The 18,322-nt window shown below is 41.8% G+C and overlaps 1 protein-coding gene across 3 annotated transcripts in view; it reads left to right on the forward strand.

Moving 5' to 3' along the window:
• The first annotated feature begins 747 nt into the window (after nucleotides 1-747).
• The window catches only part of irak1 (interleukin-1 receptor-associated kinase 1), a 30,141-nt gene continuing 12,566 nt past the window's right edge, over nucleotides 748-18,322 (forward strand). For all 3 annotated transcript variants that reach the window (XM_061693657.1, XM_061693637.1, XM_061693648.1), the window contains exons 1-3: nucleotides 748-1,070; nucleotides 14,764-14,931; nucleotides 15,002-15,115. In XM_061693657.1, coding sequence (XP_061549641.1) covers nucleotides 959-1,070; nucleotides 14,764-14,931; nucleotides 15,002-15,115 — 394 coding nt within the window. In that variant the 5' untranslated portion in view covers nucleotides 748-958. The remainder of the gene's footprint in view (nucleotides 1,071-14,763; nucleotides 14,932-15,001; nucleotides 15,116-18,322) is intronic.

Consider the following 18,322-nt stretch of genomic DNA (forward strand, 5'->3'; position numbering starts at 1 on the left):
AAAATAAAAGAAAGAAATGTGCAAGGGATAAATTAGTTCAAGATAAAGGACAGAAAAAGTCAGGAAAGCATGCTTAATTAATACTGGCAATTCAAAATGTTAGATAGCTGTGAGTTTTAGACCCCCACAGCGAGATGGCGGCAGCAAACGCCACAACATCCAGCCATCATCAATTCGGTGTATGCACGACCTACTTCCACATTGGCGTTTTATTATTATTATTTATGTATGCACCATTAATTTGGTTTGCCAACTGCCAGTCGACCCCACAAAAGAAGAAAAAGGAAAGACATTCGGAAAAGCTAATTTTTGTGCTCACATTTTTCATGGTTGCAGTTCATGTGGAGAGCAAATGTTATAACTGTGTGTTTTTATACACCACAGTATTGTTGAGTGCAATATTTATTATGGGGAAAAAAACTTTGAAACAAACTATTTTGGGGGGTTGGAACGCATTAATTGCATTTCCATTCATTTAAATGGGGACAGTTGATTTGAGATGAGTGTTTTGCGATACGAGCGTGGTCATGTAACAAATTAAACTCGTATCTCATTGGCACCCTTGTAGACATATATTTTGAAATATTTTGTTTTATTGTTAAAGAAGTTGACATATACAGACACATTAACATTGTGGCACAGAAGTAGAATAATGATAATGCTCATTTAAAAAATGGATCGGAGATATGCTTTTACTTTGGAAGACCCACTTCCTGAAGTGCTTCTTGTTAAGGTGGTTCTGGTAAACACCATATCCGGAAGCAGCCCAGCAGAGATTTTGACAATCCTCGAATCTGACGGGTTTGTCCCATTCAGCACCAATGAGTCCTGGTGATCCAGGTCCGGATGTAAGCGGCTATGCTGATGCGACTCGGTGCCGTGTGTTGGGCTGTTAGCTTGTTAGCGTTTTAGCTCCCCGTGTTAAGTTTATCATTCGGAGTTGAAGTTCCCGAAGAAAATGTCTCGAGGAGACGTCAGAAGACACTTCTTGTACAACCTACCGGCCCCTGTACTCTGGGAATTCTGCCGGATAATGGATGGATTGTCAGACCTGGACTGGACCCGCTTTGGTGAGCCAGAACCCGACATGGAACTGGACTGTATTCATTTCTGCGCCTGGGAAAGTCGTAATTAGTTCGTATGTATCTGTTCAAACTTGTTTAGTAGTTTTTTTGGGTCAAAACCACGATTTGAAATCCTTATTAATACAGCTGAAGGCCCTTATATTAACCAGCTAACTTTTATTGACAAAACAAGCTTTTTATATAGTACAGTGTAGGCCTACAGATCAGGGTTCGCCATTTTTTTTTTTTTTTTTTTTGGATTACTGATTGGTACTTCTTGGGTAGGCTACTGACTAATACAAATAACAAATTTGCTCCAAATTACCAAAATTTGTTATTCATAATATCAGTGATATTCATCTATTTTAAGACACTGATGTTAATTCTTTCCTCACAATATTTATCAGCAACGATTTAATTATTTTTAAGTAGGAAAAAGATCAATCTCAATATGCAAGATTATTTCTATAAATCTCTTCAAATGTTAACATTTTCAATTACATTCTAAGGAAATCACAATGTCCCATCACTGGTGAGCTATTTTTAGAAGAGGCCAACAGGCTATTCGTGTGGTCATTAAGGGCTACTTGGTACCCACTGGTAACATGTTGGTGACACCTGGTATACTGTAGATACACTTCAGGGACAAAGATATTCAGACACAGCTGTTAATCTTTTATCAATCAGTCAAGCAATCAATCATTCATTCAGAGGTTTGACTAAATTCGTCCTTAAGACTTTTTGGATAATTGAGGAGGCTGTAATACATTACAGAATAATATACTGTATATTACTACTAACAACTATAATAAGTATTATCCTGTGATATTAAAACTACCCATTCATTTTCTGTAGCCTTTGTCCTCATTCAGGGATGTCATTATTTAGAATATTATTGAAACAAAGACATGTCTGTCATTTTGAAAATGGATACCGTGTGATTTACCGACGATCATTTGTGCGAGTACGTTTTAGTGGTTTAAAGTCACCTTTTTATCCACTGCAATCTTCTCCTGCGAGACAGAGAGAGAGAGAGCGAGAGAGAGAGTGAGCGAGCAAGCGCTGTGACGCCGTCTCAATTAGACATTACACCGATCTGATCAGTATCGGCTGATAATTCGCATTTTATGCTGATCGGCTTTAATGTCATAAATCGCCAACATTGATCGGCTATGCAAAATACATTTAGTTCGCGTCGCCATCGTTTACAGTATATTTGAATCCAAAAGATGGTTTATTTTTAACCTTGTCGCGTGTCTTTTGACGTACTACTTTAAATATCTGACAGCCAATAAAGTTATAAATAAAAGAAAAAAACAGACAGCACGTAATTGTGAGGGGCCGCTAGGGACATTATTCAGGATTAGATCTTACACTTACGATTCAAATGCTTTCACACACACACAAACTACTGAAAGGCTCTCATAAGGACGACTCAAACACTCTCATACACACAAGTCTTGCTCTCATTAACACTACTCAAATGCTCTCATTAACACTACTCAAATGCTCTCATTAACACTACTCAAATGCTCTCATTAACACTACTCAAATGCTCTCATTTACACTACTCAAATGCTCTCATTTACACTAGTCAAATGTTCTCATTTACACAACTCAAATTCTCTCATTGACATGAGTCAAATGCTCTCATTTAGACTACTCAAATGCTCTCATACGCACGCGCCTTGCTCTCATCAACACTACTCAAATGCGTTCATGCGAGCACGTCAATCAAATTCTCGCACACGTCACTGGCATTCACGAGTTCATGTCAATCATGCTCACACGTGAATAGTGTAAATCTTTTATTAGGTAGTTCAATTCAAAAAGTGAAATTATAGAGATACACTGCACACACTCAGAGTGAAGTATTTCATATTTAAAATATGTATTATTTTGATGATTGCAGCACATAGCAAATAAAAAAAATCCAGATATTGAGAAACTAAAATATAACGTCAAACGAAATAGTCAATTAATTCAAGAAATAAAGTGATTTTCTAATGTACAAATTAGGCTGGAATTTTCCCTCTGAAAAGTACTTCAGCGTTTAATCACTCTATGAGTACTGAAGAAAAACGTTTCAACTATATTCTAATTCATTGAGGTACCTATAGTTAAAAAAGTCATGAAATATTTGACTGACTGTGTGTAGTCTGGCGGCACGGTGGACGACTGGTTAGAGCGTCAGCCTCACAGTTCTGAGGACCCGGGTTCAATCCCCGGCCCCGCCTGTGTGGAGTTTGCATGTTCTCCCCGTGCCTGCGTGGGTTTTCTCCGGGCACTCTGGTTTCCTCCCACATCCCAAAAACATGCATTAATTGGAGACTCTAAATTGCCCGTAGGCATGACTGTGAGTGCGAATGGTTGTTTGTTTCTATGTGCCCTGCGATTGGCTGGCAACCAGTTCAGGGTGTACCCCGCCTCCTGCCCGATGACAGCTGGGATAGGCTCCAGCACGTCCGCGACCCTCGTGAGGAGAAGCGGCTCAGAAAATGGATGGATGGATGGATGTGTGTAGTCTGGAGTGCATATCGATGATACAATTTTCACTACGACAATTAAATTCCTTCTTTCCCTTTGGACACCTCACTAGGTACACCGACGCAGGGGAGCTTAAACGCGACTATCCGGCCATCCTGCCTGCAACAACGTTTCAGATTGTAACGCAGCGGTGTTGAAACTCTGTCTTGAGTCCAGGAGTAAACACACGTCCACTGCGCTTTAGCCTGAAAGGCGCACTTATTCGGCAGCATCCGCGTCGGAATAATGGCGTCTCGCTCTTGATAGATGAGCCAGCCTAGCCCTACGTCATAAACGACACGGCTTCTAATTGGCCATATCCTACAGCACTTACACATTAAAAGCAGTCATTTTAAATCAATGAGGAAAAGCGTTATTGTAACACAATAATCAACAAGTATACGACATATATACATTAACAATATATATGTATGTATAATGCTATGTAACGCTACTGCTTAAGTTATAACTATAGATAGATAGAGAGAGAGAGAGAGAGAGAGAGATTTGGACAAATATTTATAGACATAACTATAGATAGAGAGAGATAGAGAGAGATAGACGGACAGACAGACCGCCTGTCGCATTTGACACCGTTCTGATGGTCTCCGCTGATGCCAGAATGTTACGAAATAAAGCTGCTGCTTCAGTTAAGTTACTTGTGGGATGTTGAGCCGCCATAGTGATTTCAATAACGAGTTGATGCGCCCTATAAAATGTTTTATGTTTTATGGGGTGTTCTAGTTTGTAAAGGAAGTAGACGGGTAGTACTTCCTGTTAAATTACGACCTAAAATAAAACTTAACTCTTCAAGTACCACACAGTAGTACAGTATGGTACTGTACTACTGTGTAGTAGTACAATAGTAGTAGTACAGTAGTAGTGTTAGTATTAGTAGTAGTGTTGGTTTAAGCCACTGTAACATTATGAACAGTTTGAACCTTAACACTGCGCATGAATATGAGAACATAAAATAAACTGTACTGAAATAATGATAAATTAAAACATAAGGTCATATAAAATATTACAAATTTAAACTAGATATTTGAAAAAAACCCTGTACTAAATGATTAAATGTTACTGGATTATATTAAAACTTTAATACAACTGTACTGTTATTTCCAAATGTACTGTTCTTGATTAAAAACATGAAGTCACTATAACATTATGCAGTGGCACGGTGGACGACTGATTAGAGCGTCTGCCTCACAGTTCTGAGGACCGGGGTTCAATCCCCGGCCCCGCCTGTGTGGAGTTTGCATGTTCTCCCCGTGCCTGCGTGGGTTTTCTCCGGGTAGTCCGGTTTCTTCCCGCATCCCCAAAACATGCATGGTAGTGTTAATTGAAGACTCTAAATAGCCCGTAGGTGTGAATGTGAGTGCCAATGGTTGTTTGTTTATATGTGCCCTGCTATTGGGTGGCAACCAGTTCAGGGTGAACCCCGCCTCCTGCCCAATGATAGCTGGGATCGGCTCCATTGCTCCCGCGGCCCTTGTGAGGATAAGCGGTTCAGAAAATGGATGGATGGATGGACTATCTATCTATCTATCTATCTATCTATCTATCTATCTATCTATCTATCTATCCATCCATCCATCCATCCATCCATCCATCCATCCATCCATCCGTCTCTCTGTAGTTATAAGGCTATAACTATTTTTCAAAATGTGTCTTTCTGTCTGTCTCTATCTATCGAGCTATCTTATAATAAGTCTCCCGCAAGTATGTATGCGAGCATTTGAGATGGAAATGTGAAAGGATTTGAGTATATTTTATGAATGGATTAGAGGATGGTATGTGAATAGATCTGACATGTTCATGTGAGTGTGTTTGAGGTGTATGTGTGCAAACATTTGAGGCGTGTATGTGAGCGTGTATTTTACATGAGTTGAAAAGTAAGTGGTTTCAAAATAAAATATGGCATTGACTAACAGCCATAAAGTACACAAGCCTAACTTAAGCAGTAGCGTTACATAGCATTATACATACATATATATTTTTAATGTATATATGTTGTATACTTGTTGATTATTGTGTTACAATAACGCTTTTCCTCATTGATTTAAAATGACTGCTTTCAATGTTTAAGTGCTGTAGGATATGACGTAATGGTCGGCCAATCAGAAGCCGTGTCGTGTATGACGTAGGCTGGCTTGTCTATCAAGAGCAAGACGCCATTATTCAGACGCGGATGCTGACGAATAAATGTGCCTTTTATGGTAAAGCGCAGTGGACGTGTGTTTACTCCTGGACTCAAGACAGAGTTTAAACAGCGCTGCGTTACAATCTGAAACGTATACGGTTCGTTGCAGGCAGGATGGCCGGATAGTCGCGTTTAAGCTTCACTGCGCCGGTGTACCTAATGAGGTGTCCAAAGGGAATGAAGGAATTTAATTGTCGTAGTGAAACTTGTATCATAGATATGCACTCCAGACTACACACAGTCAGAGTCAAATATTTCATGACTTTTTTAAATATAGGTACATCTCAATCAATTAGAATATAGTTGAAAAGTTTTTCTTCAGTACTCATAGAGTGATTAAACACTGAAGTACTTTTCAGAGGGCAAATTCCAGCCTAATTTGTACATTAAAAATCACAATTTTTTCAATTCATTCACTATTTTGTTTGACGTTGTATTTTAGTTTCTCAATATGGGGATTTTTTTTTAATTGCTATGTGCTGCAATCATCAAAATAATACATATTTTAAATATGAAATACTTCACTCTGAGTGTGTGCAGTGTGCAGTTCATCTCTATAATTTCACTTTTTGAATTTAACTACTTAATAAAAGATTTACACTATTCACGTGTGAGCATGATTGACATGAACTCGTGAATGCCAGTGATGTGTGTGAGAATGTGATTGACGTGCATTTGAGTAGTGTTGATGAGAGCAAGACGCGTGTGTATGAGAGCATTTGAGTAGTGGAAATGAGAGCATTTGAGTCATGTCAATGAGAGCATTTGAGTCGTGTCAATGAGAGCATTTGCGTCGTGGAAATGAGAGCATTTGCGTCGTGGAAATGAGCATTTGAGTCGTGGAAATGAGAGCATTTGAGTCGTGGAAATGAGAGCATTTGAGTCGTGGAAATGAGAGCATTTGAGTCGTGGAAATGAGAGCATTTGAGTCGTGGAAATGAGAGCATTTGAGTAGTGGAAATGAGAGCATTTGAGTAGTGGAAATGAGAGCATTTGAGTAGTGGAAATGAGAGCATTTGAGTAGTGGAAATGAGAGCATTTGACTCGTGGAAATGAGAGCATTTGACTCGTGGAAATGAGAGCATTTGACTCGTGGAAATGAGAGCATTTGACTCGTGGAAATGAGAGCATTTGACTCGTCGAAATGAGGGCATTTGACTCGTGTCAATGAGCATGTTCGAGTAGTCCTTATGAGAGCCTTTCAGTAGTTTGTGTGTGTGTGTGTGAAAGCATTTGAATAGTAAGTGTGAGAGCTAATCCTGAATAAAACAAGACAAACTTGGTCTTTCACGATTGCACTATGTCAGACTACTGCAATAAAATATTGTATTCCGATACCACCGTATGCCGTCTTTTACGATTACTGGGCTTTATCTTGTTAACCCAAAGGCGACCGAATACACTCGTTACCACGGCCACGACAACAATAATCGATCGCGTCGTGTGTATTATAAGAACAAAATGGGGAAAAACTTGTGCTAGTGGTCATCGGTGCTCGGGAGAGGACTTTAATTCAAGGCTTGCTTGAGGTATGTTCACATACCTTTAATACGATACAGCTCGCAAGCAGGCAACAAAACGTAATGTAGCCTACCGAGCTAGTGCTAGCACTAACGGTTGAAAGAGTTGAATGAGGCGGGCGTTCTGTCAAATCATGCTTTAAAGTTTCGGTGTGTGTGAAGTAATTTAATTACAATAAAGTAATTTAATTACAGTAAGTTATGTTGTAATGTTGATTTGACCTTAGTGATTAGAATACATGACCTGACAAGATATTTTTGGAGAATACCACTAGTAATACGTAAATGAACAAGTCATTTAAATAGACACATTGCTCCATCTTGTGATCGGATCGGTGATTGGTTATCGTTTTTGTTTTTTTTAACTCTGTGATCGGTTATCTTTTTTTTTTTTTTTTTAAACTCGTTACCACGGCCACGACAACAATAATCGATCGCGTCGTGTGTATTATAAGAACAAAATGGAGAAAAACGGTGATCGGCCCCAAAAATCCTGATCGTGTAAAGCCTAGTCTCAATCATAGTTATGAATTACATTTGAGTTAAAAGCAACCCGCTGCAATATGATTGGGTGCCTGCTGCAACATACAGTAATTGACTGCTTCTTCCAGAAAGGACACGGTTTTATCAACAGCACCATCGTGTACATGTGCACCACATATGCACGCCACAGACAGAAGCCGTTGTACCTGACCAGTGGCCAACACATACATTCAGACCCTTACCAAAATTTTTTTTTTTAAATTTCCATAATTCCATTCAAAAGTTAAACTTTCATAGATTATATATTCAGGGCCCACAATTTAATCAATTATTAAGTATTTATTTGTTTATTTTTACATAATTTGGGCTTCCAGCTCATAAAACCCACAAAATCAAGAATTCAAAAAATTTGAATACTGTGAAGAAATCAGCCCAAATTTTGCAGGCCATAAATGTTTAAAACTGAGTGTCACACACTAATCATCGACTAAAGTCAAAGCACCTGCACAGGTTTCCCCTGGTGTCATTAAATTGTTTCAGTTTGGTTCAGTTGTCTCAGTTGGGTTCAATATGGGGAAGATTGCAGACTTGACAACTGGCCAGAAGACCATCTTTGATACCCTCCATAGGATGGGTAAGCCACAAAGGTTCATAGCTAAGGAGGCTGGCTGTTCACAGAGTGCTGTGTCCAAACATATCAATGGAAAGTCAAGTGGAAGGACAAAATGTGGCAGGAGAAGATAAACCAGCAAAAGAGATGACCGTGAGTTTCGGCGGATTATCAAACAGAGAAGACTCAAGAATCTAGCAGAGATCCTGAAAGAGTTGAATGACGCGGGAGTTACAGCTTCAAAAACCACCACATTCAGATGCATCCGGGAGATCAGCTACAACTGTCGGGTTCCTCGCGTCAAGCCACTTTTGAGCCTGACTTGATGTAAGAAGTGTCTCAACTGGGCCAAGGAGAAGAAGGACTGGACTGTCGGTCCTCTCTTCCGAAGAAAGTAAAGTGAGCCTTTCATTCGGGAATCAAGGTCTAAGGGTTTGGCGGAAGATGGGTGAAGAACAGAACTCAACCTGCTTGAGGTCCAGTGTGAAATATCCACAGTCAGTCATGATTTGGGGTGCAATGTCCAGTGCAGGTGTTGGTAAACTCTACTTCATGATTCCTTCTGCTGAGGACCTGTATGGAGATGCAGATTTCATCTTCCAGCAGGACCTGGCCCACCTGCCCTTACTGCCAGAAGCGCCAAAGGCTGGTTTGATGGCCATGCCATCACAGTGCTTGACTGGCCAGCCAACTCGCCGGATCTGAACCCCATTGAGAATCTATGGGGTGTTATCAAGAGGAAAATGAGGGGCACCAGACCCAAAAACAAAGAACTGACAGCAAGCGTGAAGGAAATCTGGGCTTCCATAACTCCCAGGCAATGCCACAGGGTGATTGCCTCAATGCCACGGCGCATCTAGTCAGTGATTAAAGTAAAGGGATTCCCAACCAAGTATTGAAGATTAACATAGTGTTTTGAAAGTACCATATTTTGATTGATTTAATGTGACCCTAATTTCTTTCTTTTTTTTCAACAAAAACTGAGAAGTAAATGGTGATTTCTTCACAGTATTAAATTTTTTTTAGTTCCTGAGTTTGTGGGTTTTATGAGCTGGAAGCCCAAATTATGTAAAAATAAACAAATAAATACTTGAAATTGTTTAAATTGTGGGCCCTGAATCTATAATTTATGAAAGTTTAACTTTTTGAATGGAATTATGGAAATAAAGAAACTTTTCTATGATATTCTATGTTTTTGGAAAGGGTCTGTGTATTGACGCTGGCCCGCTACTTTTTCATTTTAAATGGCAAGTGTGAGCCGTAAACTCATCTGGACTACTGGTGAGCAGGCTAGCTAGCCCGCACCTACCTTGTAAAGTCCAGTAGCTCTTCTCCCCGCAAGTCACCTCCAGCTTTTGTTTTTAGACACAACATTATCATTATCAATGCTGCTACATTTGTCAATGGACTAAAACCCAAAATTTCCCCGAGTGACGTCTCGTATGATTGTCTCAAAATTCTGAGGGTGTGTGTGTGTTGGGGGGGGGGGGTATACTGCTAACTGAAAAGATTACCTGCTTAATTTGTCTCTTGTTTTCATTTCTCATTATTACAAACACAGAATCATGTGCCAAGGTTTTAATAACTTTGTTATGAAGCTAGAAAAGCTAAGAATTCTATCTATCTATTTATCTTCTTTTCCTTTCGGGTTGTCCTGTTAGGGGTCGCCATAGCGTGTCATCCTTTTCCAACTAAGCCTATCTCCTGCATCCTCCTCTCTAACACCAACTGCCCTCATGTCTTCCCTCACTACAGCCATCAACCTTCTCTTGTGTCTTCCTCTAGCCCTCTTGCCTGGCAGCTACATCCTCATCATCCTTATACCACTATACTCTCCTCTGGATGTGTCCAAACCATCGAAGTCTGCTCTCTCTAACTTTGTCTCCAAAACATCTAACCTTGGCTGTCCCTCTGATGAGCTCATTTCTAATTTTATCCAACCTGGTCACTCCTAGAACGAACCGCAACATCTTATTTTCCGCCACCTCCAGCTCTGCTTCCTGTTGTCTCTTCAGTGCCACTGTCTCTAATCCGTACATCATGGCTGGCCTCGCCACTGTCTTATAAACGTTCCCCTTCAACCTAGCAGAGACTCTTCTGTCACATAACACACCTGACAGCTTCCTCCACCCGTTCCAACCTGCTTGGACCGGTGTCTTCACTTCCTGACCACACTCACAATTGATCTGTTGGACTGTTGACCCCAAGTATTTAAAGTTCTCCACCCTTGCTCTCTCTTCTCCCTGTAGCCACACTCTCCCCCCTCCACCCCTCTCATTCATGCACACTCGGTCTTACTTCGGCTAATCTTCATTCCTCTCCTTTCCAGTGCATGCCTCCATCTTTCTAACTGTTGCACCACCTGCTCCTTGCTTTCACTGGAGATCATGTCATCTGCAAACATCATGGTCCAAGGGGATTCCAGTCTGACCTCATCTGTCAGCCTATCCATCACCACTGCAAACAGGAAGGGGCTCAGGGATGATCCCTGGTGCAGTCCCACCTCCACCTTAAATTTCTCTTTCACACCTACAGCACACCTCACCACTGTTCTGCTGCCCTTGTACATGTCCTGTATTATTCTAACATACTTATCTGCCACTCCAAACTTCCGCATGCAGTACCACGGTTCCTCTCTGGGTACTCTGGCATGGGCTTTCTCTAGATCCACAAAGACACAATGTAGCTCCTTCTGACGTTCTCTGTACATTTCATTAACATCCTCAAGGCAAATAATGCATCTGTGGTACTCTTTCTAGGCATGAAACCATACTGTTGCTCGCAAATACTCACTTCTGTCCTGCTCACTTCTGTCCTGTCTTTCTAGGCATGAAACCATACTGTTGCTCGCAAATACTCACTTCTGTCCTGCGTCTAGCCTGCACGACCCTTTCCCATAACTCAATTGTGTGGCTCATCAACTTTATTCCTCTATAGTTCCCACAGCACATCACCCTTGTTCTAAAAAATGGGCACCAGCGCACTTTTCTTCCATTCCTCAGGCATCTTCTCACCTGCGAGAATTCTGTTGAACAAGCTGGTCAAAAACTCCTCAGTCACCTCTCCTAGATGCTTCCATACCTCCACGAGAATGTCATCAGGACCAACTGCCTTTCAATTTTTCATCTTCTTTAATGCCTTTCTAACTTCCCCCTTACTAATAATTGCCACTTCATGGTCCACCAGAAATGCCTCTTCTACTCTGCCTTCTCTCTCATTTTCCTCATTCATCAACTCCTCAAATTATTCTTTCCATCTGTCTGGCACACTACTGGCACCAGTCAACACATTTCTATCTCTATCCTTAATCACCCTAACCTGCTGTACATCCTTCCCATCTCTATCCTTCTGTCTGGCCAACCTGTAGAGATAATTTTCTCCTTCTTTAGTGTCCAACCTGGCATACATGTAATCATATGCCTCTTGTTTGGACTGTGCCACCTCTACCTTTGCCCTACTTCACATCTCAATGTATTCCTTTCGCCTCTCCTCGGTCCTCTCAGTGCTCCACTTATTCTTAGCTAATTTCCTGTACTGTGAGGTTCCACCACCAAGTCTCTCCTTTCCTACCAGAAGATACACCAAGTACTCTCCTGCCTGTTTCTCTGATCACCTTGGCTGTAGTGGTCCAGTCTTCTGAATGTTCCTCCTGTCCACCGAGAGCCTGTCTCAGCTCTTCCCGACAAGCCACACAACACTCTTCCTTCCACCACATGGTTCTATGCTCTGCCTTTGTCTTCTTAATCTTTCTCCCCACCACCAGAGTCATCTTACACACCACCATCCTATGCTGTCTAGCTACACTCTGCGCTACCACTACCTTACAGTCGGTAACCTCCTTCAGATTACATCGTCTGCACAATATGTAATCCACCTGAGTGTTTCTACCGACACTCTTGTAGGTCACCCTATTTTCCTGCCTCTTCTGGGGAAAATTTTTTTTCACTACAGCCATGTCCATCCTTTTTGCAAAGTCTACCACCATCTGTCCCTCCAAGTTCATTTCCTGGATGACGTACTTACCCATCACTTCTTCATCACCCCTGTTTCCTTCACCAACATGTCCATTACAATCTGCACCAATCACGACTCTTTCGCTGTATGGGATGCTCAGAAGTACTTTGTCTAGGTCCTTCCAGAATTTCTCTTTCACTTCTTGGTCACATCCTACCTGTGGGGCATAGCCACTAATCACATTATACATAACACCCTCAATTTCAAGTTTCAGCCTCATCACTCGATCTGATACTCTTTTCACCTCGAAGACATTCTTAGCTAACGCTTCCTTTAAAATAAACCCAACTCCGTTTCTCTTCCCATCGACACCATGGTAAAATAATTTAAACCCTGCCCCTAAACTTCTAGCCGTACTGCCTTTCCACCTTTCTTCTAATCATCATGTCAACCAACTCCCGAGATTTTCCTGTCATAGTCCCAACATTCAAAGTCCCCATATTCAATTCTAGGCTCTGTGTTTTCCTCTTCTCTTTCTGCCAAAGAACCCGCTTTCCACCTCTTCTTCGTGTTTGACCCACAGTAGCTGAATTTCCACCGGCGCACTGCAGGTTAACGGTGCCGGGGGCGGACGTTGTTAACCCGGGTCACGACCGATCCGGTATGGAATTCTTTCGATGAAATCTGTCTATCTTGCTATAAAGTATATAATAATTGCAGTCATAATGATTTATCCCTGTTCTATTTGGGACTATGATTTTAAATCGGTAAATTGCTTTGCAATCATTGCAAAATAGTGTGAATAATCATAAATGATACTTTTTCTATGGTTTTGGTACACTTATGTAATCATTTTCAAATGTATGTCAATCATATGGTCGTGGTAATGCTCAAAATTAGGTGATTTTCCCAGGGGAAGAGGGTTCGGAGCCTTCACTATAACTGGCCCCTCTCAGTTGAACAAATGATCAAATAAAAGTAATTCCTTTGTTTTTTTGTTTTTTTTTTTAATTTAATTGACCTGTTTTGTCTGCGACTGCTTGTTGTTGACAATCTTATGATTCACAGTAAAATATTTTGCAAATATAGCTCGTCACTGTCAATCTTCATACGTAACTGTGGTACTGTATGCCATGGTCATGCAGTACATACTCAAAAATGGGTGTGACCAAATCATGTGCTACTTGTGAAAAGTTAAGGTGTCGTGAACGGAACAGAGGATAGGACCCAAAAATGCAAGACTCCAAAACAAATGGACAGTTTCCAAAAAGAGAGGTTTAATAGACGGGCATAGGTCGGTACACGGGCAGGCAATCCAAGAAGGGCAACAGTATCCAAGAACATGAGGCAAAGAGGCAAGGTCGATAATCGGAACAGGGTCAAAGTCTTACTGTGAGTCTGTGACAAGGAATGCTGGAACGTGACGACAAGGTACAACGAACTAGCAACGAGTGAGAATGAGACACAAGGTTAAATACAATCGGTAATTAGGTATGAACGAGGCACAGGTGGTGAAGATGCTCACAGAAGCAGGTGTGTGAGAAACGAGAGAGAGGAAGACAAAACCTGGAACACACGCACACACACACACAGACACACACACACACACACATGACATAAGGTCTCCATAAACTGCTGCGCTTGCACGGCCGACAACGCCCGCATTACATCACGTGACCGACGCATTGTAGCATAATTAAACGTATCATCTGGTCATCTCAGTCCATTTGTTCTTGCAGACACTGTTCCACGGTCGCCATTGTTGTTGCGTTGTTCCTTGTTACGGAAAGTAAAGTAAAAACGGCTACAGGAAATGGCCAAAAAATGCAGCGGAAAGTCCACCCTATGGCGTCCTAGCCAATACCAGCCGTAGCGATTTTGAAAACTGCGCGCGTGGATTGCGCTCGACTATAAAGGCAAACTGCGTGCGGGATAGCTGCAGTGACGTCAGCGCGGTTGCTGCCCGCGTGAGTATAAGGAAGCCTTTAGTGTAGAGCCCTGCAATGTCTGCTGGGATAGACTACAGCTCATCTGAGACACGAATGATGACAAGTGCTATGAAAAAGTTAAATACAAATGCATTTGTACAAAAACAAATACAAATTAAGTCGGCCTCTCAAGTAAAGACCTTGTGGGCAGTAGATAGGGCAGATTCACATTCACAGGTCCTCAAAGGCATGCTTGGTTGGTGTTTGTGTGGAAGAACAACTTGGGGACGAACTGGAACAGAGATAGTCGAACATTGTGTAGAAAGTCTTCCCAGAAGAGTGAAAGCTGCTATAAATGACAGTTACTTTATTAATCCTGTGAGAAAAATTAAGGGCTAAAACGGATTCATAAGTTTGCGTAATGGCCTTCTACTAGACTACTTTTACCCATTTTGGAATCCACTTTCTGTCTCAGCTTCAGAGGTCCTGGGAGATCAACTCAACGTGCGATTGGCTGAGAGGAAGGAGAGGCGGACCGACTATGTCATGAGCCAATGGGCCAACAGGAACGGTTGCGTTGGTGAGCTGCTGGACCTGCTGGAACATCACCAGCTTCTCCACCCGAGAGACGTGATCCTTCGCTGTGCGTCTTCTGACCTCTGACCTCTGAATCGGTCACACGATCACTGCTAAATGTCATTTCGTCCACTTAGGGGCATTGTCTTTGAAGGCTTCTCCTCTTGCTCCTCCTCCTGTTATACTTTCTCACTTTGATCCTCCCGCCAAGTCAGTGGTGGCGCCGCACACAATGACGATCAGCACTACAGGTAGTACGACATGCTACCATTATCATTTACTTACTAACCACACTGAACTAACCACTGGACTGCACTACTGTTATAGACGTTTGAATTAAGAAAAACATAAAATCAAATGAATAGAATGAATAAATAGAATAGCTCATAGAAGAGAGAATAGAGAATATCAGCTTTCATTAGTCCTGCAATGGGGACATTTTTACTGCAGCAAAGTGGACCGTAGCAGCACACAAGAATCGAAAATCCACAAATGATCGATTTATTTATTCAGGCAATCAGCCAATGAGAATTCAGAACGCGAGCAGCAGTGGATGTGGCAACTTTACATGAATAATAAATACTATATAAGGTAATCGCTCTTTGCGTGGACTAAGGACCGACCTCTGCCGCAAATAGTAAAAAAAATAAAATTAAAATTATGAAAAAATTTTTTTTATAATTGTACATATTATAAACATAACAAACAACTATAGATGCCACTAGATGGCACCAAATATCTGTTTCTATTATGGCTTTGGCCCATTTAAAGGCCTTTTCACACTGCACTGACCATTATTCAAACACAACTGTATAGTAACCTGCCTCTTATTCTGTGACTATTTGTATACATGTCAGTAGATTTTAAAACAAAGATACATTTATTGTAAATATTTTTTTTGAGCAATTAAGTACACAAGTATATACAGTAAATGAACAAGTCATTTAAATAGACGCATTGCTCAATCTTATCGTTTTTTTAAACTCTGTGATCGGCCCCAAAAATCCTGATTGTGTAAAGCCTACATGTCAGAATACAGCAGTATAAAATGTGTACATATTATAAACAAAAACACTACCTGTGTAACAGTTGAGTTAAGCATGGGTCGATTGGTCAGGCCTGCACCCCACTCTGAATTAAGGTCATCACTCTGCACTTGATTTCTTGCTGTTCGCCATGAGGCAGCGCGCAAGGAAGACAGTGTCCCAAGGCAAGCTTGCCTATGTTTGGAAGCGCTTTGCGTAGCAGCCATCCGGAGAGTATCAGGGAGGCTTTTCCCGCTGGTTGGTCTAATTCAAGGATTCATCCATCCATTTACTTCCACTTATCCAAGGTCCGGTCGTGGGGGCAGCAGCTTAAGCAGGCAAGCCCAGACTTCCCTCTCCCCAGCCACTACATCCAGCTCTTCCAGGGAATTCCAGAGGTGTTCCTAGGCCAGCCGGGAGACATCCAGCGTGTCCCGGGTCATCCCCTGGGCCTCCCGGTGGGATGTGCCCGGAACATCTCACTAGGGAAGTGTCAAGGGGACATCCTAACCAGATGCCTGAGCCACCTCAATGCGGAGGAGCAGTGGCTCGAATCTGAGCCCCTCCCAGATAGAGTTTCTCACCCTATCCCTAAGGGAGAGCCCGGACACTTGGCCTGTCACGATAATTGTTATATCGACCTGTCGTTCGATAAATAAAATTGACACGATGGTTTTTCCGGACTTGATAAATTATAATTGTTGTGGTGACCCAGCATGTGGATCACACAGTGAGCTGACAGAGTTGGACGGCTGTGTCATTAGCTGCTAGTGGGCTCATGGAAGAACGGCGGACCGGTACACTTTTGCCTGTGTTGGCTCCGTCCAATACAGCCTTGCTTCATATGTAGCGCGTAGATTCACACAACAGAGACACTTAAGGAAAAGTTAACGGTTTGTTGTCGCGAGCTAACAAGGTAGCCTGCGAGCTAACGAGCGAGCGAGTTGAGCTAAACAGCTCGCTCTACCGCTGCGATGTCGTTCAAAACATCAGCACTTTGCTCTGTATTGGTGTGCGTGTCCCCAATAAACACAAACACGGGAACGAGAAGTGTTTATTAACCATAACCTCAGTGGCACACATTATTCAGCCAGTAGTTGACAACAGTGAACGTCAATGTATATTTGATTGACAGGTGAAGGGCTCGTTTTCAGCGGACTAACCACACAGTAGCTGGGTTTACATGGAGACTTTTTTGCCATTCGATTGAAATCATTCATCTGTTCATCATCGTTCGTCTTTGGTCAACTGTTTACATGTGATGTGATCTATTCCGATCAGGTATATACAACCCCAATTCCAATGAAGTTGGGATGGTGTGTTAAACATAAATAAAAACATAATACAATGATTTGCAAATCATGTTCAACCGATATTTAATCGAATACACAACAAAAAAGATATTTAATGTTCAAATCAATAATGATTATTTGCTAAAATCAATAAAGTTTAACTTAAAATGTTATGGCTCCAACATGTTCAAAAAAGCTGGGACAGGTGGCAAAAAAGAGTTGAGGAATGCTCATCAAACACCTGTTTGGAACATCCCACAGGTGAACAGGCTAATTGGGAACAGGTGGGTGCCATGATTGGGTAAAAAAGGAGATTCCCTGAATTACTCAGTCATTCACAAGCAAAGATGGAGCTAGGGTCACCTCTTTATGAACAAGTGCGTGAGAAAATAGTCAAACAGTTTAAGGACAATATTCCTCAACGTACAATTGCAAGGAATTTAGGGATTTCATCATCTACGGTCCATAATATCATCAAAAGGTTCAGAGAATCTGGAGAAATCACTGCATGTAAGCGGCAAGGCCGAAAACCAACATTGAATGCCCGTGACCTTCGATCCCTCAGGGGGCACTGCATCAAAAACCGACATCAATGTGTAAAGGCTATCACCACATGGGCTCAGGAACACTTCAGAAAACCAATGTCAGTAAATACAGTTCGGCGCTACATCCGTAAGTGCAACTTGAAACTACAATACAATTCAAAAGTTATTTATCAACAACACCCAGAAACGCCGCCAGCTTCTCTGGGCCCGAGCTCATCGAAGATGGACTGATGCAAATTGGAAAAGTGTTCTGTGGTCCGATGAGTTTTTGGAAATTGTGGATGTCGTGTCATCCGGGCCAAAGAGGAAAAGAACCATCCGGACTGTTATGGACGCAAAGTTCAAAAGCCAGCATCTGTGATGGTATAGGGCTGCGTTAGTGCCAATGGCATGGCTAACTTACATATTGGTGAAGGCACCATTAATGCTGAAAGGTACATACAGGATTTGGAGAAACATATGCTGCCATCCAAGCAACGTCTTTCTCATGGACGCCCCTGCTTATTTGAGCAAGACAATGCCAAACCACATTCTGCACGTGTTACAACAGTGTGACTTCGTAGTAACAGAGTGCGGGTACGAGACTGGCCTGCCTG

Source organism: Phycodurus eques, chromosome 1 (assembly GCF_024500275.1).
Source record: "Phycodurus eques isolate BA_2022a chromosome 1, UOR_Pequ_1.1, whole genome shotgun sequence".
NCBI lineage: Eukaryota > Metazoa > Chordata > Actinopteri > Syngnathiformes > Syngnathidae > Phycodurus > Phycodurus eques.